Source organism: Crinia signifera, chromosome 7 (assembly GCF_055691185.1).
Source record: "Crinia signifera chromosome 7, ASM5569118v1, whole genome shotgun sequence".
NCBI lineage: Eukaryota > Metazoa > Chordata > Amphibia > Anura > Myobatrachidae > Crinia > Crinia signifera.
Window position 1 is genome coordinate 122,727,030 of NC_139223.1, and position 25,720 is coordinate 122,752,749.

General features: G+C 45.0%; 1 protein-coding gene across 1 annotated transcript in view; it reads left to right on the top strand.

Moving 5' to 3' along the window:
• The first annotated feature begins 201 nt into the window (after window positions 1-201).
• The window catches only part of ARPC2 (actin related protein 2/3 complex subunit 2), a 29,104-nt gene continuing 3,585 nt past the window's right edge, over window positions 202-25,720 (top strand). Inside the window, exons 1-7 of the mRNA XM_083153697.1 lie at window positions 202-472; window positions 5,807-5,841; window positions 15,605-15,717; window positions 23,776-23,821; window positions 24,790-24,976; window positions 25,226-25,319; window positions 25,479-25,605. Of these exons, the coding sequence (XP_083009823.1) occupies window positions 399-472; window positions 5,807-5,841; window positions 15,605-15,717; window positions 23,776-23,821; window positions 24,790-24,976; window positions 25,226-25,319; window positions 25,479-25,605 (676 nt within the window). The 5' untranslated portion in view covers window positions 202-398. The remainder of the gene's footprint in view (window positions 473-5,806; window positions 5,842-15,604; window positions 15,718-23,775; window positions 23,822-24,789; window positions 24,977-25,225; window positions 25,320-25,478; window positions 25,606-25,720) is intronic.

The window sequence follows — 25,720 nt, forward strand, 5'->3', positions numbered from 1 at the left end:
TGTGCGCTAGGAGGCAGGCACTTTATGGGCAGCTCTTCTGTGACAGCGGGAGTCCTGGTGCTGTCATTTTGTTGTACGGAAGATTTCGCTCTAGTATATCTGAGAGACGCTCCTTGTATAGGTACAGCGCCAGGGCGCTGAATCATTAATAAACGTGCTTAAAATTTGGAATTGGATTCGGATTCAACTTATTTCTACTACTGTAAGAAGATGAATCCGACCGCAACTGGTATGCGGAAGCCGCCATATTACCGTACGGCGGAAGCTCCACTGGTGGGCGCCATCTTGCTGTAGGGAAGTGACTCTCAGTGAGGTAGGGAAGGGAGCGGCGGCCTGTCAGCGACTGACACCGATTCATAGCTGTAAATCTTCCGAGAGTTCCCACTCCAGGAGCCGCCATGATCTTGCTAGAGGTGAACAATCGCATCATAGAGGATACCCTGACTCTCAAGTTCGACAATGCGGCGACTGGGTGAGTGCGAAGCTGCTGTAGGTTACTGTGAGTGTGAGCTCAGGTGTGTGACCGGTAGGCCCTGGGTGTGTTTGTGGGGGACCCTGCACTGTTGATTTTGGCTGCGTGTGGGGGACCCGGCACTAGGTATTTGTGTGGGAGGAGGGGGGATCCGGGCACTGGAGAATCTGAGTGTGTGTGTGTGGGGATCCGAGCACTAGAGGATCTGGATGTGTGTGTGTGTGTGTGTGTGTGTGGAGATCCGAGCACTGGTGGATATGGGTGTGTATGTTGGGATCCGAACACTGTGTGTGTGTGTGTTGTAGGGTGACCAACCGTCCCGTTTTTGCCGGGACTGTCCTGGTTTTCAATAGTGAAATCCCGCGTCCCGGGGGAACCCATGCCGGGACGCAGAAAGTCCCGGGTTTTGATCCCTCCGCGTGCAAACAATTACCGGCGCAGCCGCGCAGCATAAAAATGAGTGTGAGGGGGTCAGGGGGAGGGGAGGGAACTCTTACGCCCACCCTCCGGCCTCCCGCTTCCTTGTTATTGGTTATTTAGCCACCCGTGACCCGGCCGGACACCTCCCACACACTCCCCATATAAAGCTGTGCTGCGCATGCTGGGGTGGGGCAGGCGCGCAAGAAGACGGAGATGGACCACGGCGCGTAGACTCCCGTCCGTCACCACCACCGCCCGGGCCACGCCACGAGTCGTGGCCCACGAGCCGAGGAGAGACGCGGCAGCGGGTCACCACTCGCACCGTCCACCGCATGAGACAGCGCAGTGCAGTGCGTGGACTCCTGGAGGGAGAGCGAGGAGACTGAGTGAGTAGACTCTGGCCTACTGCGGCCTACCCTCGCTCGCTGCTCGCTCGTGAGTCGTGCTTCCTGTCAGTGTGCTGCTGCTGTGCTGAGCGGCTCGCCTCAGCCTGAGCCTGTGTGTGAGACTCTCACACTCACAGTGAGAGTGAGAGTCAGAGAGTAGTCTAGTAGGCGGCCTACTAGACTACTCTCTGACTCTCACTCTCACTGTGAGTGTGAGAGTCTCACACACAGGCTGAGGCGAGCCGCTCAGCACAGCAGCAGCACACTGACAGGAAGCACGACTCACGAGCGAGCAGCGAGCGAGGGTAGGCCGCAGTAGGACTATTGCACCTTCATTTGTTCAAAGACATGTTGGGGCCTACTAGGTTTGTACTTGTGACTATTGCACCTTCATTTGTTCAAAGACATGTTGGGGCCTACTAGGTTTGTACTTGTGACTATTGCACCTTCATTTGTTCAAAGACATGTTGGGGCCTACTAGGTTTGTACTTGTGACTATTGCACCTTCATTTGTTCAAAGACATGTTGGGGCCTACTAGGTTTGTACTTGTGGCTAATGCACCTTCATTTGTTCAAAGACATGTTGGTGCCTACTAGGTTTGTACTTGTGGCTAATGCACCTTCATTTGTTCAAAGACATGTTGGTGCCTACTAGGTTTGTACTTGTGACTCCCATCCTATGGAATGCCCTTCCATGCACAATCAGACTCTCCGCTAGCCTCCAAACTTTCAAGCGTTCCCTGAAAACTCACCTCTTCAGGCAAGCCTATCATATTTAAGTTCTACACGCATAACCCTCTGAGGCACTTATGTATTATATAGCTTCCCTTCTGGACTTGTAACTTGTTGGGACTGCTATGCTATTACTGGTGCCTGTCCTTGTGTTTCCCTCCTATATCCCTATAGATTGTAAGCTTGCAGCAGGGCCCTCCTACCTCCATGTCTGTCTGTTGTTACCCAGTTTGTTTTATCACTGTTTACTATTGTAAAGCGCAACGGAATCTGCTGCGCTATATAAGAAACTGCAAATAAATAATAATAAATTGTGACTATTGCACCTTCATTTGTTCAAAGACATGTTGGTGCCTACTAGGTTTGTACTTGTGGCTAATGCACCTTCATTTGTTCAAAGACATGTTGGTGCCTACTAGGTTTGTACTTGTGACTATTGCACCTTCATTTGTTCAAAGACATGTTGGGGCCTACTAGGTTTGTACTTGTGACTATTGCACCTTCATTTGTTCAAAGACATGTTGGGGCCTACTAGGTTTGTACTTGTGACTATTGCACCTTCATTTGTTCAAAGACATGTTGGGGCCTACTAGGTTTGTACTTGTGGCTAATGCACCTTCATTTGTTCAAAGACATGTTGGGGCCTAATTCTATTTGTGACCTGTAAATGTATAGGCTATCTGATTCAATAAACTCTTTTTATTGAAGTTTCTCTTTCTGAAATCTCTTGTGTTACTATATTTTGTTTTACACAGCACTATGTAAACTTATTACATAATTCCATACAAAACCTAGAATGGAAATCCCATTAAATTTATTTATTTTATTTACAGTGACCTATATTGTGTAGCAGATTCCGTTAGTGTCTTATATAGCGCAACAGCTTCCGTTACAGTGTCTTATATAGAGCAGCAGATTCTGGTACAGTGTCTTATATAGTGTGCAGCATATCCCGTTACAGCGTCTTATATATAGCGCAACAGCTTCCGTTACAGTGTCTTACCCGACATTCCGGGCGGGGCGCGGCGGTTGGTGCGCGCGCGCGGGGGGGTGTCGAGCCCGCCCAGACCTGTCCCGGGTTGGGCCATTGGAAAGTTGGTCACCCTAGTGTGTTGGGTCGGGATGGCAGGATACAGTTGATGAATGAACATGACTGCAAGTCACTATAATTGATCAGCTTGGCAAATGGGAATCTATGAAGAGGGTGTTACTGATGCTTGTTTAAATTTTTATTTCCAAATTTGCTGGGTTCTGGTTTCTATAGTATTGCTGCAACTTGCGAGGCCACCAGACGCCGCCCTGAGAATGCCAGGTCGCCCACCCCCGTTACATACCGTGATTTTTCACAAGGGCTGTGAATGGATGTTTACATAAACATCCATTTGCCGGCCAGTGAGGAACATTCGATGTGCGACCATCTAAGGTTACGCCTTGGGCATTCGGAAGGAAGAGGACAGGCGACTGACATCTGGTGATGGCAGCTGCCCGCCCAGGTCACCGGGCGATTTCCATGGGAATGCCCATGAAACACTGGGCGTTCCCATGGGCACAACTGTCTGCCGCCGCCCCACCAGCAATGTTTGGTGCGTACACCCTGCAAACAGTCAGTTTGCTGTGGCAGCACGTACCTGGCGTATGCACATACGCCCACCATTGGACCCCTTGCGAATGAAGGGGTTCTGAACGAATAGACCATAATAACCCCCTATATGCATTTATGAACATGTATGACATTCCTTCCACCATCACCTAGGTCTCTTCTGCTCCTGCTTCCTGTGCATTCTAATGGGTATGTATAGATTCATCTGAAGAATAGCTAGTGAGTTACTTCCTCATCCCACAGTAGTTGCATCGTACTACAAGTCCTATCAAGCCTGTTACTTGGTTCCCCCTTCAGCTGTGCATGCTGGTACAAGTCGTCCTGTTCTGCTTACGTGGATGTAGCTGCCGTACAAGCATTGTGACTACTTATACTACCAGTGTTATATACAAAAGTTTTGAAGCATTAATTAATCAATGCTTCTAAAAGACTGACATTCTGCATCTGTTAAGTGCCTTCTATTTATCTACAGTGTAACCGTTTGAAAGTCACAGATGGATTTCTGTTTCACATTCTTAATATTTGAATATTTTTAATTTAGTAAATTTATATGCATTTGCAGCATTTCAAATTTTGAAGGGTTGACAATAGGATAATATTGTCGAACATTTCCAACATTTATTTATTGTTTAGAGTATAATTCATTCACCTGGAAGAAGACTCTCACGAGATTAACCCCTTCAGTGGCACTCCCGATAATTTTCTGGGTTTTGCTCCAGTGCGCAGACTGGCAAACCCAGAAAATTCTCGGGAGTGCCACTGCCTGCGCTCCCTTCCTCCGGGTAGCACACTGAGCTGAGCGCCGAGATCAGTGCCGCACTCAGCTTCAGCGGCTGCCCTGCCTCCTTCCCCCCCTGCTGTTTGTGGAGTGACTTTGTAACGTCACGCCGGGGACAAGGCCAGGCAGCGGCTAATAGACTCTTCAGCGGCGCTGCCCAGACCCGGGGATACAGTGGTGTTTTGTTTTTTTAGGGAGCGTTACCCAGAGAAAACTTGCCCAGTGGGGAGCACTCCCTAAAAAGAAAACCACCACTGAAGGGGTTAATCCCTTAATAATAATTTTTGAACAAGGACATTCAAATTGTAGCTAATGGCTTCTATTGGTTGGTTTGGGCCCTAATTCCTCCTCTTCTCTCCTGTTGTCAAAGTTCTCTTCTTATTTCACTGACAGCTCTCCCATACTCAAACACTCAGTGACCATCCTTGTCCACATACTCCTCTCCATCTTTGGCCACCAGCCCCCAGTAGCACATTGATCAAGTCCTCACTACTTACATTTAAGCTGTAATGTGTATTGAATTGTGGAATTCCTTTTACTTGTACTCTATTTTTGTTATTCATTTACTGTAATGTTAAATTTTGTCTCCCTGTACTGTTCCCTTGTATGGCGCTGCGAAACACTTGTGGTGTCTTATAAATAAAATTATAATAGTTAATACTATTATTGTTCTTATCCTTTATGTATATTGTCCCACAAGGGATCTGCAGCGCACAGAGTACATAAACAAAAAGCAAAACATGAAGACAATACAGTTGAATTCAATAAAGGACACGTACAGAGTGCATACACATAGCTGCATCAGCAGACATCACTGAAATGAGTGCGGCAGAGAATCGCAGGATTTTGGTGCCATCACAGATGGTATAAGTAAAGGCCCATACACACTGGTGACTTTGAGTGGAAAGCAGCTCATTTTACTCGTCTAAGCTGCTTTTCAACTCGAAAGCCGCCCAGTGTGTACAGGGCAGCAATGAGCGCTGATGCGCACTCCTGCATCATCGATGGCCTGGCCACTCATCTGCTAGTATCACCAGCAGATGAGCTGCAGAGTGGACGGCTTGCCATAGCTTTCTACTACAGAAAACTGTCCACCCTTCACTAAAATGGGTGAAAAACCTTCATTGTGTATGCACTGAGTGTTTTTCAGCCCAGCAATTTTCCCCATCCTCATTATCCATATATGCAGGGCATATACGCCCAGTGTGTATGGACCTTAAGAGAAGGAAAAGCAAGTAAGGGAAGATGGCCCTGCTTGTGAGAGCTTACATTCTAAAGGGGATGGGCAGACACGCTACCATTAAGGTTATTGTGAGGGGGCCTAAAAGGAACTTGAAAACATATATTAAAATGATAATTTTCTGAGAATAGAAGTGTATTTGTTGTAAAGCTGGTATTCATCACATTTTCTCTTTTAGGAATAAACCAGAGGCTGTGGAGGTGACATTTGCAGGTAATGTTTGAACACCTGTCTCTTCACCACAAATGCGACCTACATTGATTTAAAAAAACAAAACAATAAAAGTGCATAATCGAGTAATTTCTCAATAAAGTGACAAAGTTGGGTCATATTGGCCACTTATTTTTATACTATAGTATTAAGGTGTCCACAGGCAGAACAGTTTCCTTCACTTCTTAAGTTTATTCTCTGTGTAATGTCTTTTTCCAAGTAATCAGAAATATGATGATTCAAAGTTTAAAAGCTTTGATCACCCAGTTCACAGAGAGTTCTTATTACTATGTGTTTGGGTAGACTGAACGAATATAATTAAAGTTATTCATATTGCACATGATCCCTAAGGGGCATACACATGGGAGGATTTCAACCCCATTTCTAAGCGATCTGACTAGGTCGCTTAGAAATGGAGCACGGATCGCTCCATGTGTATGACCTGCAGCGATTCGCGGTCCCACGTGTCTCCATCGCCCGCAGGGAAAGACCGCGCTGTCGACCTAGACATTGTCTATCCACTGACCGCATACCCTGTGTCGGGGAGTTGGCTAGTGTGTAGGAGGCTTCAGCCAACAGTGTCAATCATGCTGATTGAAAGCCATGCAAAGGACTTCCGGCACCTTGATTGTTTACTTAGATCATGTTTTGCATTGTGTACATTTTCTCAAAATAAAAAAAACGAAAGGCTAGACATAAGATAACTCTGACGCGATGTACCCATGATGGGTCAGATAGATTTATATTATGTTAGCAGATCTGACCTCCTGATCCATTCCGATGCGCATGGGAATGTGGATCGGATGTCACACACATGTGATTTGGGGCCGATTTTACACCATTCCTGCTCCAAATCATGCAGTAAATAGTGTTCATTCTAGCACCCGCTATCTTTGAAAATCCATGCAGTTCCTCTTCCCTGCCTGGGGTATCGCTGTCTGGTGTAGTGCTTCGAGAATAGAGTGGCCTGTATATCAGCACTGATATGCAAACCAGACCTGTGCTAGAAACACCACAGCAGACAGCGACACCCCAGGCAAGGAACAGGAACTGCATGGGTTTTCAAAGATAGCGGGTGCTAGAATGAACACTAGTATAATGGGTACTTGTTTCCTAGAACGGCGCCCCCGATTTCCATTGCAGAGCATCGCATTGCATGCAATGTAGCGTCATGCGATGCGATTTTTTTTTTTTTTTTTTATAAACGTTTTATTGTAGTTTTTTTTTTTTTTTTAAATAGAGAAAACAAAACAAATAATAATAAAATACAAATACAGGTAAACTGTTACATCAGAAGAGGTCTCCGGCATGCATTGTACACAGTCTCCGGTCTGCTTATCTCGCAAACTATGAATATAAATTACTAAAGCATAACTTGTCGGTAGTAGACAAAGCCACCGTATAAAGTTTTGAGACTAATACAGGTCCAGCTAGGAGGGAGAGATGGAGAAGTAACTCAGGGGTGACCACATATGTGGCACCCTACCGTGTAACGGTGGTTCATTTCCCGCCATTATTTCAAATTGGACTTTTCCTCCAACATAACATAACGTTGGCCATAAACCGCCAACTGAACATTTAAACACATACGAACAAAGAGGGGAGGAAGGGGAAAAAGGGGGGTGGGAGGACAAGGAAGGGAAGATGACAAATAAATGAGACAATACAGCATTCACTATGAGATAAAGAAAAAGGGGGGGTGGGGGTTCAGAGTACGATCAATACTATGTAATCTGGCGTAGCATGATCCAAGTGGTATTTTCGAAAATCTTCTGAATAGAAGACTGTATTTCTGGGTCTAATGATTGAATAAAGAAGTCCCACTTAGCATAGAAACGAATCACACCTTTCTCAATGTCATGTAGGGATGCCTGACGTTCATAATACATGATTTTCAGTAATGAGTGTTTCAACTCCGTAAGCGACGGGGTAACCCTGTGGATCCAGTGGGTCAGGATCAGTTTTTTAGACTGGACCAGTATCAAGCTAAGAAGTGGTATTATCCTTTTTTTATGCGGACCAAGTGTCCAATTTTTAAAGTTAAGGAAAAGGATGGGGATGGGATCATATGTGAGTTGCAGGTTAAATAAGGTATTCAGGAAACCCAGGACTTTCCTCCAGAAAATTCTAATCTTGCCGCATTCCCAAAAATTATGGAAAAGGGTGGCACCTACTATCTTGCATTTAGGACAGAGACCCAGATCTCCCGGAACAAAGTGACTCCTTTGCCGCTGTGATACATAGGCCCTGTTAAGGAATTTCAAGTGGGTTTCCTGAAGAGAAGCAGACTGCAAGTGTTTGAGAGTGGTGGGGAGATTTTTTAGTAATGATTGGGTCAGTGGGAGTGAGGGGATATCAGTTTTCCACTTAATTTCCAACACTTGGAGGAGCTTGTCTCTTGGGAGTATAATGAGTGACTGGTATAGATTTCTTATTCTATAGCCCAGGACGTTGTGTGGGGCTAGTAGACTAAGGATAGGATCTGTGGTGACTGGGGATGTAAAAGGTGGGGGTAAAGACTGGGCATAGTGACGGGCTTGCAGATACATAAAGAATTGGGATCGCGGGAGATGGAATTTGTCGGCCAGTTCTGTGAAAGAGAGAATCTTTCCACCTGGGTCAAAAACGTTGCAGATAGCTGCGATGCCCTTCTGACGCCACTCCAGAAATAAGTGATTATTTAGACCTGGGGCAAAGGACGGGTTGCCCCAGAACGTAGCGTGGGGGCTACTAGTTGGGTTCCTAGCAAATCTTTTATGGATGGTGATCCACATTGTGTATGTTTCTTTGAAAAGGAGGTTGTCTTTTATAACGCTTGGAAGCTTGGTGCGTGGGGTATGGAGCAAGGCTGCTGGAGCAAAAGGGTGGAAGAGGGCACGTTCCAGGTTTTCATTGGTGTATGACGACTTGTTCAGAAGCCAATCTGTGGCGTATCTGAAGTGGGCGGCTTGGGAGAAGTTTTGCGCTTGGGGTAAGGCAAATCCCCCCTCAGCTTTAGGAAGGAACAGCCTGGTAAGGGGCATTCTTGGTTTTTTCCCCATCCAAATAAATTTATTGGCCATAGTATTATAACGGGAAAGATCTGCTTTAGTGAGGGCGAGGGGGAGCATTTGCAGCAGGTAAGACAATTTAGGGAAAATTACACTTTTGATCACCGTGATTCGGCCATAGAGGGATAAAGGGAGAGTGTGCCATCTTTCTAATAGTTTTGCAATGGCCTGCAATACAGGTTTAAAATTGGAAGTGTATAGTGCATTAAGGTGCAATGGTATCATAATGCCTAAATATTTCATAGGGGCCGTGCAAATGCTAAACTGACTCAATGCTGGGAAGGAATCGGGGTATGATGGGGGCCAGGCTAGGGGTAGAATACGGGATTTCTCATAGTTAACCTTGAGTCCCGAGAAGGATCCAAAATGGTCTATGATTGCCATGGCTTCCGGGATGGATTTGGGGGGGTTCGATAGGAAAAGAAGCATGTCGTCTGCGAACAGACTTAGCTTCACCTCTCTGGCTCCAACCTTAATTCCTGTTACCGCGGAGGAGGCTCTTAGTTTAATAGCCAGGGGCTCTAGGGCCAGAGCGAAAAGGAGTGGGGAGAGAGGGCAGCCCTGTCGAGTGCCTCGCTTCAGATTAAACGGGGGAGACAAGTAATTATTGGTCAGAATCTGGGATGTAGATTGGGAGTAGAGATTCATAATTGCGGTTATAAATGGTTCTGGGAACTGAAAGTTTTGCAGTGTGGTGATAAGATGGTCCCAGGAGACCATGTCAAAGGCCTTTTCGGCGTCTAGGGAGAGGATGGCCTGAGGTGATGGGGATTTCAATGACTGGTGGTATTGCATGACTGTGAGGAGCTTCCTAATGTTTAAGACCGAATGTCTGCCCCATATGAAGCCCGTTTGGTCCTTGTGAACGATCTCAGGGAGTAGAATTTTTAGCCTATCAGCTAGAATTTTCGTGTAGATCTTGTAATCAGTGTTTAGAAGTGATATTGGTCGGTAGGATGAGGGGAGGGTGGGGTCTCGGCCTGGTTTTAAAATAAGCTTGAGGAGTGCCGAATTAAAGTATGGGGGTTGAGGAGTGCCTTTGAGGAAAGAGTTGAAGAGGGTTGTTAATGGGGTAACCAGTTTGGGAGCTAATAATTTGTAGTACTCACTTGTCAGGCCATCAGGGCCCGGTGCCTTTCCTGGCTTAAGGAGACCAATTGCCCTAGATACCTCTTCCTCCGAAATATCTGCCAACAAACTGGTGGCACGGTCAGTCCCTAGGGTCGGGATTGAGGTGGAGGCCCAAAAGGCCGTTTTACCAGCCTGGTCTACAGGTGAGGCGGTGTATAGCTGCGAGTAGAATTTATGTAGGACCGCTGAGATGTCGCTTCCTTTATGATGAAGGGTGCCCATATCATCCTTTAGGGCGGTGATAGTGGTAGGGGGGTGTTGGCCCTGTAGTAGATTAGTCATAAGCCGATTGGATTTACCTCCAAATCTATGGTATTTGCTTTGGGTCTGGAAGGAGATCCTAGTCTCGAGCTTAGTCAGAAGGGCATCAAATATCGCTTTGGCCTGGGTAAACGCTATTTTGTTTGCATTGGTTGGTGACGTTTTAAAAATCTGATAGGCTGCCGTTAAAGATGCCTGCGCCTCTAAATAGTGCGCAGTTTTTTCTTTACGCAAGTGGGAGGTGTAGGAGATTACTGCACCCCGCAGTACAGGTTTAGATGCCTGCCAGTACATGAGGGGGGAGGCAATGGACGTGGATTCATTATTTTGTTTGTAGTCCATCCATGTGGATTCAAGTAGGGATTTAAATTTAGTAGAGTTAGCTAGGTGGCTAGGGAATCTCCAGTTTATGTATGTGCCCCTGTCTTGGGAAGAGTGTAAGGTAAGCCAGCATGCAGCGTGATCCGATATGGTGATCGTTTCAATTTTAGTATCTTGAACCCGGGGAAAGGCCTGTGTGGATAATAACATGTAATCTATTCGAGACAGTGTTCTGTGTGCTGCAGACAGACATGTGAATTCACGTTCTACTGGGTTGTAAGCCCTCCAGACATCCGTCAGGTGAAGACTAGACATCAGATATTGGATCCCATGGCTGGGGGGGGGACGTCTGGTTTTGGCTACTGAGTCCCTATCTAGCACATTGGAGGCCACAACATTGAAATCACCTGCCAATACAATAGTAGTATCCATATATGGTGTTAACAGGGTAACCAAGTTCCTAAAAAACAGTTTGGAAAAGGTATTAGGAGCATATACATTACACATCGTGATCCTAGTTGAGTGTACGGTGGCGTCCACGAGTACCCATCTACCTTCCGGGTCAGTAACAGTGCAGTGCACCTGAGTTGGGGCGCTCTTGTTAGTTAAAATGACAACCCCTCTAGATTTTGAGTTGTATGGGGATGCTGCCAAAAGTGACCAACCCATTGTGTTCAATTTTAAAGTTTCCTGGGGGGTTAGGTGCGTCTCCTGGAGAAACACCACATCCGCCTGTAGCTTATGAAGGTAAAGCAATGTCTTCTTACGCTTAGAAGGGACGTGGAAGCCACCTACATTCAATGTTACCACCTTCAAATTAGCCATTATCATCTAATGAGTGGGAAAAGCTGACCGAATTTCCATACAGTGCAACCGCCCAATATCCGAGCCACACAACACTGTGTATTAAAATGAATCTGATCATCTCTAGACATATTATCAAAAAGACATGGGGAGAAGACAGAAGGGAAGAACACGAGGAAAGGAGGGGGAATAGGAGCAACCAGGGGGTAGGAGGCGGAACCCACAAGTTTAACATAGTAAGAATGGGTAGATCTTGCGTGGGCAAGGTGGTTTCCCCTCCGCACCCTTGCTCCTCAAGGAAAACAAACAATGCAAAACATACAAAAAGACTTCTGGAGTCCCAGCGGCAGAGACGGCCACTGGGTACCATGCCCCCTGGGGGGGAAGCGAAACAGATACATGAGCCACAAGGCTCGCCCCGGCCATAAAAGATATAATTTTTCAGGGCCAGCTTGAGGTCGGGACCAACGTGGTCTCCAGGCCCCACAACTGGCGCCAAAACAAAACCGCTAAATATAACATACTTATCAATATACGTTAAGAAAGACAAACAGTATAAAGCTGGTGGAAATCAGATGCAAAAATAAATTCGCACAAAAAAGAAAACCTGGAACTTTTGCAATAGAACTTAAGTAAGTTCTGTGATCGGGGAAGCTGCCGTCCACATGGATAAGTCTCGTAGAGCCAAAGAGTCCAGTGACTCACGGGGAGGGGGGGGGGGACGAATCCAGGTTAGGGCCAGTAAGTAACGATCCCACGTCCAGCGTGGGAGTGACTAAGATGTGTGTCCCCTGATGAATGAGATGGGGGTGGACAATAAGGCAGTTGTAGATTGGACGTCAGGTAGTGGGTTTCAGATGAAGTCACTGGCCACAATCAGTTTCGGTGTCGTCAGGGCCCGCCGGTGAAAAGGAGGCTTGGGCTTGCTCCAATAGGTAGGCCTCTGCGTCTTGTACTGTACTGAACTCCTTAAAAGAATTTCCTGAAAACAGACGCAGCTTAGCGGGATATAGTAGCGCAAATTTCACTCTGTCTTTTACCAGTCTGGTACATAACGGGGAGAACTCCTTTCTCGCTCTCGTGACTTCTGCGGAGAAGTCCTGGAAAATCAGAAGCTTATTCCCATTCCACTGAAGGGATCGGTTTTGCCTAAATGCCATCCATAGGGCTTCTTTGTGTTGGAAGTTGAGGCATTTAAAGATCACCGGGCGGGGTCTGTTGGTGCGGTCATCGCGAGGTGGGCCTAGCCTATGCGCCCTCTCAATGATTATGCCCGTGCAGGCCTCTGTAACATTCAGTAGATCAGGGAGGGTGGATGAGAGAAAGGCATATAGGTCAGGGCCCTTTAAGGTTTCAGGGAGTCCTATAATACGGAGGTTATTCCTTCTGGAACGATTTTCCAGATCGTCCAGTTTATTCTGCATGGAATAGGAGGATTTCTGCAGATATTCCGTGGTGGTTTTTAAAGCTGAGATGTCCTGGAAAGCTTCTCCCAGGTGAGTCTCATTTGCAGTAACCCTTTTGGAGACCTGCTTAAGTTGTGACTTAATGTCCTGTACAGATTGCTGCAGCTTAGCAGCGTGTGCATCCAGAATGGGGTTTATAGTGTCCTGTATGGCTCTGACCACATCTGCATAAGATAATGCTGAACCCAGGGGTGGTGTTGGGGAGGGAGCAAACGTATCTATCTGGGTGGAGGGTATAAAGGGGGCCTCTCCAGCACTTACTTGGGGCTGGGCAAACATTTCCTCTGCCTCAGCCTGTGCTCTCTGTGCCTGCTGCCTTGTGAGCTGTGTGTCGGCGGCCGTCTTGGATGTGGCACCCTGTGCTGTAGCTGGCTGGCGCTGCTGCTGTGGCTTCCCCTGGGGCAGGGATTTTGATATTGGTAGGCTTGGGGTGCTGGTGGGACCTTGTAGGGGCTGGGCAGACATCTCACCCTTCTCAGTCTGCGCTGTTTGTGGCTGCTGCCTCGAGTGTTGTGTGGCGGCGGCCATCTTGGATGTGGCGTCCAGCGTAGCAGCAGTCTGGCAGTGCTGCTGTAGTCTCCCCTGGGCAAATAATTTCTGCATCGGCAGGGTTGGGGTGCCGGCAGGGGCTTCCTGCAGGTTTCTGGTGCGTTTTGAGGGGTCCTGTGCGGCGTAGTGTGGCTGGCTGGCCGGGGCGGTCAGGGAGCTCAGCACTCTGCTGCTGGTCCCATGGAGGCAGGAACCGGAAGTCCATGCGATGCGATTTTTAATTGTACAAGCACCTTGATGGGTGCTTACAATGTTAAATGCAACCTCATTGTCAACTCCGCCCCCACTATCAACGCCAACCCGAAGCGCGGCGAGCGCAGCGGTACGCATCCTCTGACCTTTTCATACCCCCACTATCCACGTCGGCGTGGAGTTTACTTTAGATAGTGTGGCGAGCGCATCGAGCCACCGACCCCGAAGCGTGGCGAGCGCACGCGGATTACTTAACATGTATTCCGCGTCCCCTTGCGGGGCTCGGTGGCTCGCTGTGCTCACCACACTATCTTAAATCAACTCCTCGCAGCCGTGGATAGTGGGGGTATGAAAAGGTCGGAGGACGCGTACCGCCGCCCCTCGCAGGCTCGCTGCACTCGCCACGCTTCGGGTTGGCGTTGATAGTGGGGGTGGTGTTGACAATGGGGGTGCATTTAACATTGTAAGCACCCATCATTTGCTGGCATGCGATTCTATGCAATATTTAATTGTACATTCTGGGTCATTTACCCGAATATCGCATCGCATACCTTATGGCATGGTATGCGATGAACGCCGTGTTAGGAAACAAGTACCGTATAGTGTATGGGGCCTAAACAATATTGGCCTGTTTTATTATTTTCAATGATATTTAGGATGTTTGTTTTAACTACAATATTCACCAGTGAATATTACTATGATATGTAAGTTATAAGCTTATGTTCATTCCTGTGTGCGCTGTATGCCTTTAAGCCAGGGGTGGGCAATAAGCCACCCTCCAGCTGTTGATGATCTACGCATCCTTGAGTGCCCTGCAGCAGTTGTAGCATAGCCAAATAGCAAAACCAAGGCAAGGCATGCTGGGATGTGTAGTTCATTAACAGCTGGAGGGTCGCTTATTGCTCACTGACAATATCTAGATAGACAATCGAGTTTGACAAAAGATCTACATGGCAATGGTCAATATGAGTTTTTCACAATTTTTTTCAATTGTATTTATTTTTTTACTTTTTCATGCTTTACTATCAAAGTGGACTCCTATGGAACAGTAAAGAGCAGCAGTAGTGGAGTGAGGCACATGTACGTGCTACACTAATTCGGGATTCACATGAAGTGTCGACATTGACACACAAAAAATCCTGAAGAACTCATGTTGGTACTTTACCATGTCGGCCTTTGATCACTGTTGACCTTTTCCAGGTCGGCCTTATGGCGTCTAGCTATGGCTGTCTGTGCGCTAACCACACCGACATTTGAGGCTTTCATTTACCTATAGTATTATATTCTATAGCGGTGTTTTCCAACCTTGGTACTTAAAGACACATAGTCCAGGTTTTAGTGATAGCCATGCTTGAGCTCAAATGGTTAAACAAAATAATTGAAGTGCTAATTAAGTGACTTGTGTTCCAGGCTATCCTTAAAACCTGTACTTTTAATGTTCCTTGAGGATTTTTTCTTTGGGGGGGGGGGGGTTTAGGTTAATATTGACAAAAGCTCAATGCTTTTTTCACGCTATTTTGGTGTCAATGTTGAATGAGCACCTGGATGCCAAATTGTGTGTATACACACACACAGAGACCTATCCCTGCATGGCTCACCAAGCTTTGAACCAGGTGCCTCTGTGCGCTCAGCACACTTTACCATTCCCAGTCGGAATTCCACATAGATGGCAACCTTTTGGTGTTAACCTATTGACGGTTGAGCTAACCATTGTCTGTGAGCCATCCGGTAAAGACCAGGGTTAGGGACCCTTAGTAATGAATTATAAATATGATATTAGATTAGTGTCCCAACTCTTGTGCATAATACAACTTCTGTGAAGAGTACACTGTCCCTGGGGTGATACGCGTCATACTGCGTATCAGAGGAAGGGCCCTGCACACACACTTACAATATACAGGTTTTGATGCAATGATCATGACCTCCTTTGTGCATAAGACTTGGATCATTATGTTCTATTAAACTTCTTTGTATTTGCTGCTTATTTCTCAGATTTTGATGGCGTTCTTTACCACATCTCTAACCCAAATGGAGACAAGGCAAAAGTGATGATCAGCATTTCCCTAAAGTTCTACAAAGAGCTGCAGGAACACGGCACTGATGAGGTAAGTGTTGTGGATTTTAAAGCCCTGCATGCTTTTACATTTCAGAAAAACCATATAAAGAGCATTCATTGTGTTTATATCTGACAAATTGATACTTATTGATACCACTTATAGTAGGATTAAAACTTAATAACAATTTGCAGGATTTTAAGTAGGTATGAGACATTTAAAAATAAACATTGGCGTTACTGTGTTTTAACATTGGATTTGGAATGTTACTTAACTGCTGCCATTATAACTTAAACATGGCACTTTAGGAGGATGTTAAACATTATAATGCATTTGTAGTGAAAATGCTGTAAGTAGCATTGTATTGGTATCCTGCCACCAGTTTTTTCATGCCTCCTTAGACAAGGAGACAATACACAATTTACATGTATCCAAACATTGGACCATGTATATTAATGCATGAAAGTCAAAACCTCGGAAGTGTGTGTGGCAGCCAGTTGCAGATCCAGAGTAGGGGCTGCAGCACAATTCAAAATTCAAATAGCTGAGAAACACCAACTGCCAATGAGTCAGTTTTGAATGGCAGTTGTGTAGTTCCCCTATTTGAATTTTGAACTGCGCCTCCTCTGGAGCCTCCCTGGTGGCCATTCTGCAGTAACTTGCTGAGGTCCTGTAATAACTTATAAATTAGTGCTAAAGCGTGGAAACTTTTTGGAAAACAAAAATACTTCAGTATTTATACCAAAAAACATGCATCATTACAAAGGTAATTTATTTAAAACATAATACAATGAAATTTATTTAAAAAAAAAAATATTTTGAAAACCATTATGGGTACTGAACAGGGGATAGTAGTTTGGTACATTGTTGGAAAGCTATTTGCTGTTGTTTTAGCCTGGAGAAAAAAAGCGCTCGTGTATTTTGGTTATGATACAATAATGGACGTAATGAAAATTGGGGATTATATAACAGTAATAGAATGATAATGTGCTTAACCGCTGAAAAGGAAAGGTGGTTAGTAAACTGTTTACAGCCCTGATAGGGCTTTTTTGTGGGGAACGAAGGTTTGCGGGTCCCGGCTGAGGCTGAAGGTTGAGCACTATAAGTGAAGATACCCGGCAGGCTACTAACTGTCCCTAGCTTACCTAGGTCTTCTGGCTTGGTAAGCTAGGGACAGTTAGTAGCCTGCCGGGGATCTTCACTTCAAGTGCTCAACCTTCAGCCTCAGCCGGGACCCGCAACCTTCGTTCCCCACAAAAAAGCCCTATCAGGGCTGTAAACATTTTACTAACCACCTTTCCTTTTCAGCGGTTAAGCACATTATCATTCTATTACTGTTATATAATCCCCTATTTTCATTACGTTCATTATTGTATCATAACCAAAATTCACAAGCGCTTTTTTTCTCCAGTAAACCGTATTCAACCCTTTTAAAGAAGCTGCTAAAACCAAGCGCAGAGCACACTTTTTTCCTTTTCAATCATTGTTGTTTTAGCCTGACATCCCATGGAGTGAAACAATGATTTTAGTTCATCAGGCATTATAATATGATACCATATTTGTATAATTGCTTCTATTAGTTGTACTTTAGTGTGTGGGTGCTTTTTTGTTTCGCTTTAAAGTTTTTTTGATCGGATTTAGGTCAGGGCTGTTGCCTGGCCATTCTAGAGGCCCCCATACACTATGTGATTTCATCCGATTTCGGCACTTTGGGCCGATAACCAAGTGAAATCGTCCCAAAATGGCGATGCGCGGTCCAGTGTGCATCGGATCGGATCAGGGAGGTCGGACGGTCAGCACATAAGATCACGTCCGACCTCATGACTGACCGGGGGAGCAGTGGGATCAGCAGCTCTCATAAGGGGGACGCCGGAGCAGACAGCGGGTCCTGACACTTTAACTAGCTGGCGGCGGCGAGTGGTAACCTGGCAGGGCGGTGTGTGATGATTGATCAGACATCAGCAGCGGGGACGGGCAGTGCAGTGGTGGGTATTAGATTTTTAAAATACCTGTCAAATGACTGCCCGTTCTCTGATTGGCTGAGAGCTCTCAGCCAATCAGAGAACGGCCAGTCATTTGACAGGTATTTTAAAAATCTAATACCCGCCAGTCCGCCACTGCACTGCCCGTCCCCGCTGCTGATGTCTGTGATCAATCATCACACACCGCCCTGCCAGGTCACCACTCGCCGCCAGCTAGTTAGTGTCAGGATCCACTGTCCGCTCCGGCGTCCAAATGATGAGTATCGCCGCCCGCCCCCCTGCTCCTCACAGTCACTGCCCGCCCCCTGCTCCTCAGTCACTGCCCGCCCCCTGCTCCTCACTGTTACCGCCCGCCCCCTGCTCCTCACCGCCCGCTGCAGCTCCCCTTTACATGTGATAAATAGCAAGCGATTTATCACATGTGAATTGGCTCATCAAGTGCCAAATTGTATGTGAGCATCTCAACATCTGATTGGCTGTCAGAGCAATTACTCCTATTGGTCAGTTTGGAGTTGAAGAAATCTTCCTATTTTTATTTAGCTAAAACGTTTTATGCAATAAAGAGAATTCAATGCAGTAAACTGCATTATGTTGTGTGTACAATTTTCTAGTGTCTTGTTAGATGTGTTGAGCAAGATAAAATATATGCAGTGTATAATGCTTGAGGTAACCGTGAAACATCTGGGTACAATTGTTTGCACAGAACATTCTTTCTCTCTGTATTCATGTGTATGTATTATACATTGTGTGCACATAAAGTTTACATGTCGGATGGAAACTATTATATTTCAATTACACCTGCCAGTTATTTGCTCTTCGCATACGTTCTACAGTATGCTGCAGATAAATGGTATGGGCATATAACATTGTGTATTTAGATGTAATTGGGCGATGCTGCACTCTGCTTGTAAGGCATTAATGCAGTGGTTCCCGAACTGTGTGCCGTGGCACCCTGGGGTGTCTTGGAGGACTTACAGGGGTGCCCTGGATTGGTGGTCCATGACCCATTAAAATTATTTTTTGACCAATGTATTAGGCAAATTGTGGACAAACAGAAGTAAATCCTGTCCCCCATCACATAACTGACACTAAGGATTAGATATAAACACAATTTACTTACTTTACTATTTATTCTTATTTTCTCAATTAGAAACGTTTGGGCTAGGGGTGCCGTGAAAAATGTTCTGATACTTAGGGGTGCCGTGATTGAAAAAAGTTTGGGAACCACTGCATTAATGTGATTCCTGACACATCGCAAACATTTCTTTTTCAAGGTAGTGTCATTAATGTGATTTGTGAGCATGCAGGAAGTGCTTAGTGCGTTTACACAAGGGTGGAAATACCATGTGTTTTCTGCGTCTTCTAACACTGATAGTACAAGGAATACTCTCTTACAAGTGTTTGTATAAATTGAAATGTTGCTTGCAGTACTCGCAAGTGTTATGGGGCCTACACACGTAGCAATTTACTGGCGTTTTCTAAGCGATCTCACTAGATAACTAGGAAAATTCCACTACATGAGTAGAGGCATAGTGATGCGTGGCCCCGCGCATCGCTATCGCCCAGGGATGATATGTATCAGCATGGTGAATAAATCTATAATCCCTGGGCAGGGCCAATGTTCTCATCGGAGAACACTGGCCCTGATACATCGCTGTGAATGCTCAGCAACTCGCTGTGTGTGTGTGTGTGTGTGTGTGTGTGTGTGTGTGTGTGTGTGGAGGCCCCATTAGTACTCGCACTGAGGATTAAGAACACGTTTTGCAAGTAGTAAACTGAAGATTACACACAAGGTTTAGTGTTCGCTTGCAAGGTATTGTGTACCGGTCTGTACATGGCATTAGGTGCTATACTGCCAGTGGTGATAGGGACACCTTACTAATCAGTCCTAATAGGCAGAGTATGCGCATTAGTACATTTGTCAGCTCAGCAGATTCAGCGTCTTTGAGACTAGTGAGAGGCTCTGTTAGGAGGGAATGATAACTACAAGACACCAAGCACCAGATGGCTTATATTAAATGTTCTTCTGAACACTTTGGAATTTCCTTCCTGTTTAAATGCTAATAATGTGCTGATTCTGGTGCTTTTAGTCATCTGTGATATTTTGTTAAGTGTGTTTATAGAAACATTTGGTGACCATTTCCTCATATCAGATTGCTTCAGTCAGGGCTCTCTATAGCTTCACATTTCCTTTTCTTTTAGATTAGCGTTACTTGCTATTTCCATCAGTGTTGATGATGGTGCATGTTAGAATAGTATGTCCCTATTCACAAATGACTGTTTCTGCATGTGTATGTATGTAGAGGTTCATTGGCTCCCGTCAGTTCTGTGTCAGTGATGTATTTGTGTAGTGATATGCAATGTTGTATTCTCTGTGCTGTGGCTGATGGCAGGAAAGAGCCTTTTATGGAAGTCTAGTGAGTCTGCAGGCGGCAGCAGCAGTGTGGTCAGAGAGGAGGAAGCGTGTCAGACTTCCTGTGCTGTCCTGTAACACTGAGCTTACACACTGAACACTGCAGGAATGCTCAGCCTTCTGCGAAACGGGATTACACAATAAGGAGCTTCTACTCCACATAGGGGGTCATGAGAACAAGTGAATTTACCATATCTTGCACAGGATTCGGTATGAAATCCCGACGGTTATAATGCCGACAAGGTCAAAATCCCGACATTTAAAATCCTGACAGGTGAAACGGTCAACATGACTTTCGGTCGACAGGTCGCGAGGTCGACATGGGTTTTTTCACAGTTTTTTTTACCCGAATGTCGACATGGCCACAGTTGGAAGTGAAGCGCAGCCCCTTGCATCGCTCGCTATGCTTCGGGCACGGTGACTCGCTGCGCTCGGAACACTATTTTATTCTCCCGCCACGCCCTAGTGCACAGGTCTTCAACCTGTGGCCCTCCAGATGTTGTGGAACTACATGTCCCAGCATGCCCTGAGGTTTTTTTGGCATGCTCTTATAGGAAAAAATGTGACAATGCATGTTGGAACATGTAGTTTCACAACATCTGGAGGGCCACAGGTTGAAGACCCATGCCCTAGTGGATGGTAGGGCATGCAATACCGCCTGTTGGCACATGTCGGGTCAGAAAACTCTGAAAAAACCCATGTCGACCTGTCGACCGAAAGTCATGTTGACTGTTTCACCTGTCAGCATTCTATATGTCGGTATTTTAAATGTCGGGATTTTGTCCTTGTCGGTATTATGACCCATTCGGGATTTTGACTGCATTCCCTTGCACATAGCACCACCACAGGTCATAGTGTTGTATGTGTTTTCAGTTGTATCTCCGCTTGCGACTGATTATGTAGAAGAGTTGTATCTGAGCGTTCTCATACAGGCTTGGCTCTGAGAGAGTGTCTATAAAATTGCAGGCAACAGAGATGTGTAATTGTAAATAAGACTCACGTGTACAGCTGGTGAGCACTAATGATTAGCATATGGAAGAGGGTGGTCTGGCCGCATACAGTACATGCATACAACTTGACATAAAGGCACATTTATCTGTGCAATGTGGGTGCGCATTCAACTCTGCATTGAATTTTTTGTCCCTATTATTATGCAAACAATGCATTCCTACCTGCAGAGTAACATAGAAACATAGAATTTGACGGCAGATAAGAACCACTTGGCCCATCTAGTCTTCCCCTTTTTTTTTTTTTTGTATGTGTATTGCTGAACAATGGAGGCTTAGGCCTCAGCCCACACACATTTTACAAATCGAGACAATGAGAAAAAAATAAACCCTGTCTTACCAGAATGTTTCAACAATAAAATGTAGTAGTTTCCTTGCTTTTTGCTGCAAATAAGTTTTTGTTATGATATATTTTGAAGGTGCCGAATGGACGTATCAAAGTGTTTTCCTAGCTTTTAACTTATACTGCAGGTGTGTCCCTACAAAGAACTATACATTAAGCAGGTACATAGGCAGACACTCCGCTTTGTGGGCTCCACAGAAACATTTGTAGAGGCTCCTGCAGCTGCTGTTCATATTATACCTCATAGTAGTGGGGTATAATATGTCCTAGTTCATTTATGCTTTACTTTATGTCACACTGTAGTGCCCCAATTTATATTGGTATAAAACTGTATGACCTGGATGTACGTGAATTGTACCCCCTAATCTTCTGGGTCCCACTGCACATACTATAGATATGCCCATGCCTGCACATATGGGTATAGATCATTAGGTCGACATGGGTAAGGTTAACAGGGTCATTTGGTCGACGTTGAAAAAGTTTTTTTTACTGGAATGTCAGCATAGTCAACATAAACACTAAAACGTAGCCCTCGTTACACCCGCCATGCTTCGGGCACGGTGCCTCGCTGTGCTCAGCACACTATTTTATTTTCGCACCACTCCCTAGATCAGGCTTTCCCAATCACGGTCCTCAAGGCACACCAACAGTGCAGGTTTTGGTGATATCCGGCTTCAGCACAGATGGTTTAATCAGAATCCCTCAGATACTAATTAAGTCACCTGTGCTCAAGCCTGGATATCTACAAAACCGGCACTGTTGGTGTGCCTTGAGGACAGTGGTTGGCAATGCCTGCCCTAGTGGATAGTAGGGCATGAAATGCCGCCTCTCAGCATGTCGCGTCAACATGGACACCGAAACGTACCACAGCATCCCCTCGCATGGCTCGCTACGCTCACCATGCTTCGGGCAGACTATTTTATTCTCCCACCACACCCTAGTGGATGCTAGGGCATAAAATACCACTTGTCTGCAAATTTTGGCTCAAAAAACAGTAAAAAAAAACAAAAAATATGTTGACCTAATGACCCTGTCTACTTTCCTGCTTGTCAATCTTAAATCATGTCGACCTAATGCTTGTTGACCATCATGCTGGTGACCGGATAACCGTATCCCACACACATGGTACATATACAGTAATAGTTTCCAGTTTATTCTTTAAGGGACATAATTATAAGTATGAACTTGCATGTATCTTCAATGAACTTTTTCTGCCTAATCTGTTTTTCCAGTGGATGTTACACTAGTGGATCTGTCGGCTGTACCTTATTATAAATTATAAGCAGTATCTATTGCCTGGTTACATTGATGCTAGCATAACATACTGTATTTCGATGCCACCAATTGTAACTTGACAGTTTATTTCAAGTCAATAAAAGTGCTGAAGGAATGCTTTAATTTGTTGTCACAAAAGACTTTATTTCGTGGTCATTTCCTAAAGTCTGTAATACAGGCATTGAACGTTCTCTCTGCCAGCTGTGCTTTTCATTCATGTATTTCTATAACTTAGTGTGATAGACCTTACTGTCTTGAGTTATACGCACACATCCTCCATTCCCCAGAATGAGGCAGAGATAGACTCACTTCTTACAGTACATAGCTGTATGTATTAAGTATACAATTTTTACACAGCTTTGACATATAGCCCCTGGTTTTTTGTATCTGGGTCCAACACAGGTGCGACAAGGCTTGTGACCCCTTTAACGCTGATGTCCCTACCCAAATTATTGCCTGGAGGTGGTATCGGAGGCGGGTCCTGGTCCGTGGCTTGGAGACAAGATCATCTTCCAGCAACGGCTGTTTCATAGCTGTGAAAAGGTCCTGGGTTGCATTGACCCAGGATACCCCTTTACACTGCACAGCAAGCCAGGTTGAAGCTGCTTTAAACCCTGCTCGCTAGCCAAGTTGAAATGCCAGGTCTCTCGACCTGGGTAAATTCAACTGGGTGCAGTATAATGCACCATGTCACGGGATGTTGCGCATTCATGTGCAATAAACCATTTTATGGCAGTGTAAAAGTGGTATAACTTATACATCGAGCCATGAATTCCCTGTTCTTGGGATAAAGGACATTCATTCTAATTCCAGGACGGCTTGTCACAAGACTGTAATCCATCAGATACATTAACAATATTCTTCTTTGCTAGATCTTAAAAGGAGCTTTTAAGATGAAGAACTTTTAAATGTATTACATGTCATCATATCATCCACTCTTCTTTACATAGGCCTGAGGATATTTGATAATATTGCATTATTATTTTTTTTTTCCTTGTTCTGTGGTTTAAGTAAATCCACAATGTAACATTGTTTTATTAAGGAACCAGGAAATACCTTTATCTGAGTCTCCATCTGTGTCTCTGACAGGTCCTGAACAAGGTGTATGGAAACTTTCTGGTGCCTGCTGAACCCGGTATGATCTTATTAGTGGTTTCTTGTCATTTGTTTAGAGAACCCATCCACAAGTGCTTAATTTCCATTGTATTTATAATTTGTATAGCATGCGGTATATGGGTGTTCTTCTGGCACCCTGCCTATCGGAGATCTTGTAATGTAGCTGAACTCTTGGTCTAATGCTAACAAATGGTGCAGCACCATGACACTGCTTTATGTAGTCCATCTGGAATCTAGGTTAATGTTGCCAGTGTCTAAACCAGGGATGAGGAACCTTTGGCCCTCCTGCTATTGTTGAACTACACATGCCAGCATTCCCTCTAACAGTTGTAGCATGGCCACATAGCAAAACGGTAACAAAGCATGCTGGGATGTGTAGTTCCACAACAGCTGGAGGGCCAAAGGTTCCCCATCCCTGGTCTAAACAATTCCAGAATCTGAAGACCGTTTGCCTTAAATGATCCCTTGCATGGACTGTCTGTTGCTGGCTGCTAGAAATTTTTATTGTTATTCCCCCAAATTAATACTATTTTAAAGCCCCAATAAAGCATTTTGAGAGGTATTCAATGTGTGCCGATATTTACGGCAGTCTGAAATACCGGCATCTAATTAATGTGACCATTTCTGACCGCATTGAAGCCTGTCAGATTTGACTTTCTGAAAAGTCAAATCTGCATGATCGAAAACGGCCGCTGGATTGTCGAAATCCATGTATTTTTCAACCAAATACACATGGATTGTGACAATCCACTTGTATTCCGACTGTATTCACATTGAATAACAATGGTCATATTGTCCATGATACCGACTGTTGGGAACTTTCCGAAAGTCGGAATCAAACATTGAATACCCTCTTTGTGTGAATTATATAACTTTTGCTTTTGCTGATGACCTGTTAAAGTGGACTGTTCTGTCTATGCAGGAGACAGAGTAGATTACAAAATGACATAATCATAATAAATAAGATGAATTCTCTAAACCCTCCAGGTTACAATGTGTCATTGCTGTACGACCTGGATTCTCTGCCTGCAAACCGAGAGTCCGTCATTCACCAGGCCGGCATGCTCAAGAGGAACTGCTTTGCTTCCGTATTCGAGAAGTACTTCAGGTTTCAGGAAGAGGGAAAGGATGGCGAGAAGAGGGCAGTTGTTCACTACCGTGAAGATGAGACCATGTGAGTTGAAACTGTTTATTATGTCCTCCTGTATGATAGAGTAGCAGACGTGTGGAGGGCAAGACATTTCAGCATGACATTTCAGTAAATATTTAATATAGCAAATAATTAACCATAAACGTTTACTAAAATAACATCTAGGAAAATACTGTAAAACTTCTCATATATAAAAATGTAGATCCTTATGTTTTAAATGATGTGAGCTATTGGTGTGTATGTTGTATACTAATAATGTGGTACATTTGTTAGGTACGTGGAAGCCAAAAAGGATCGAGTGACAGTGGTGTTCAGCACAGTATTTAAGGATGATGATGATGTGGTGTTAGGAAAGGTGTTTATGCAGGTAAGTGTGCTCTGCAAAGCTGTGTAGTGGCAGCATTGGATCATACTACAGATAGTAATCTGCTGCTTTGGATTAATCAGAAAATGGGATCTTGATCTTAAATGAACTTCAGAAGTAATATTGGTGAATTAGCTCACCAATTGGTCTGTTTTATTGCAGGAATTTAAGGAAGGGCGTCGTGCCAGTCACACATCACCTCAGGTTCTGTTTAGTCATCGGGAACCCCCCCTGGAGTTGAAAGACACAGACGCAGCAGTGGGAGACAACATTGGCTACATCACATTTGGTGAGATTACACAAATTACTCTGTATAACTACAAATGTAACATTACATTGGCATTAACAATGGAGTAAAATGACTTCTGTGATTGCATACCATTTTTACAGTGCCACCTACCAAG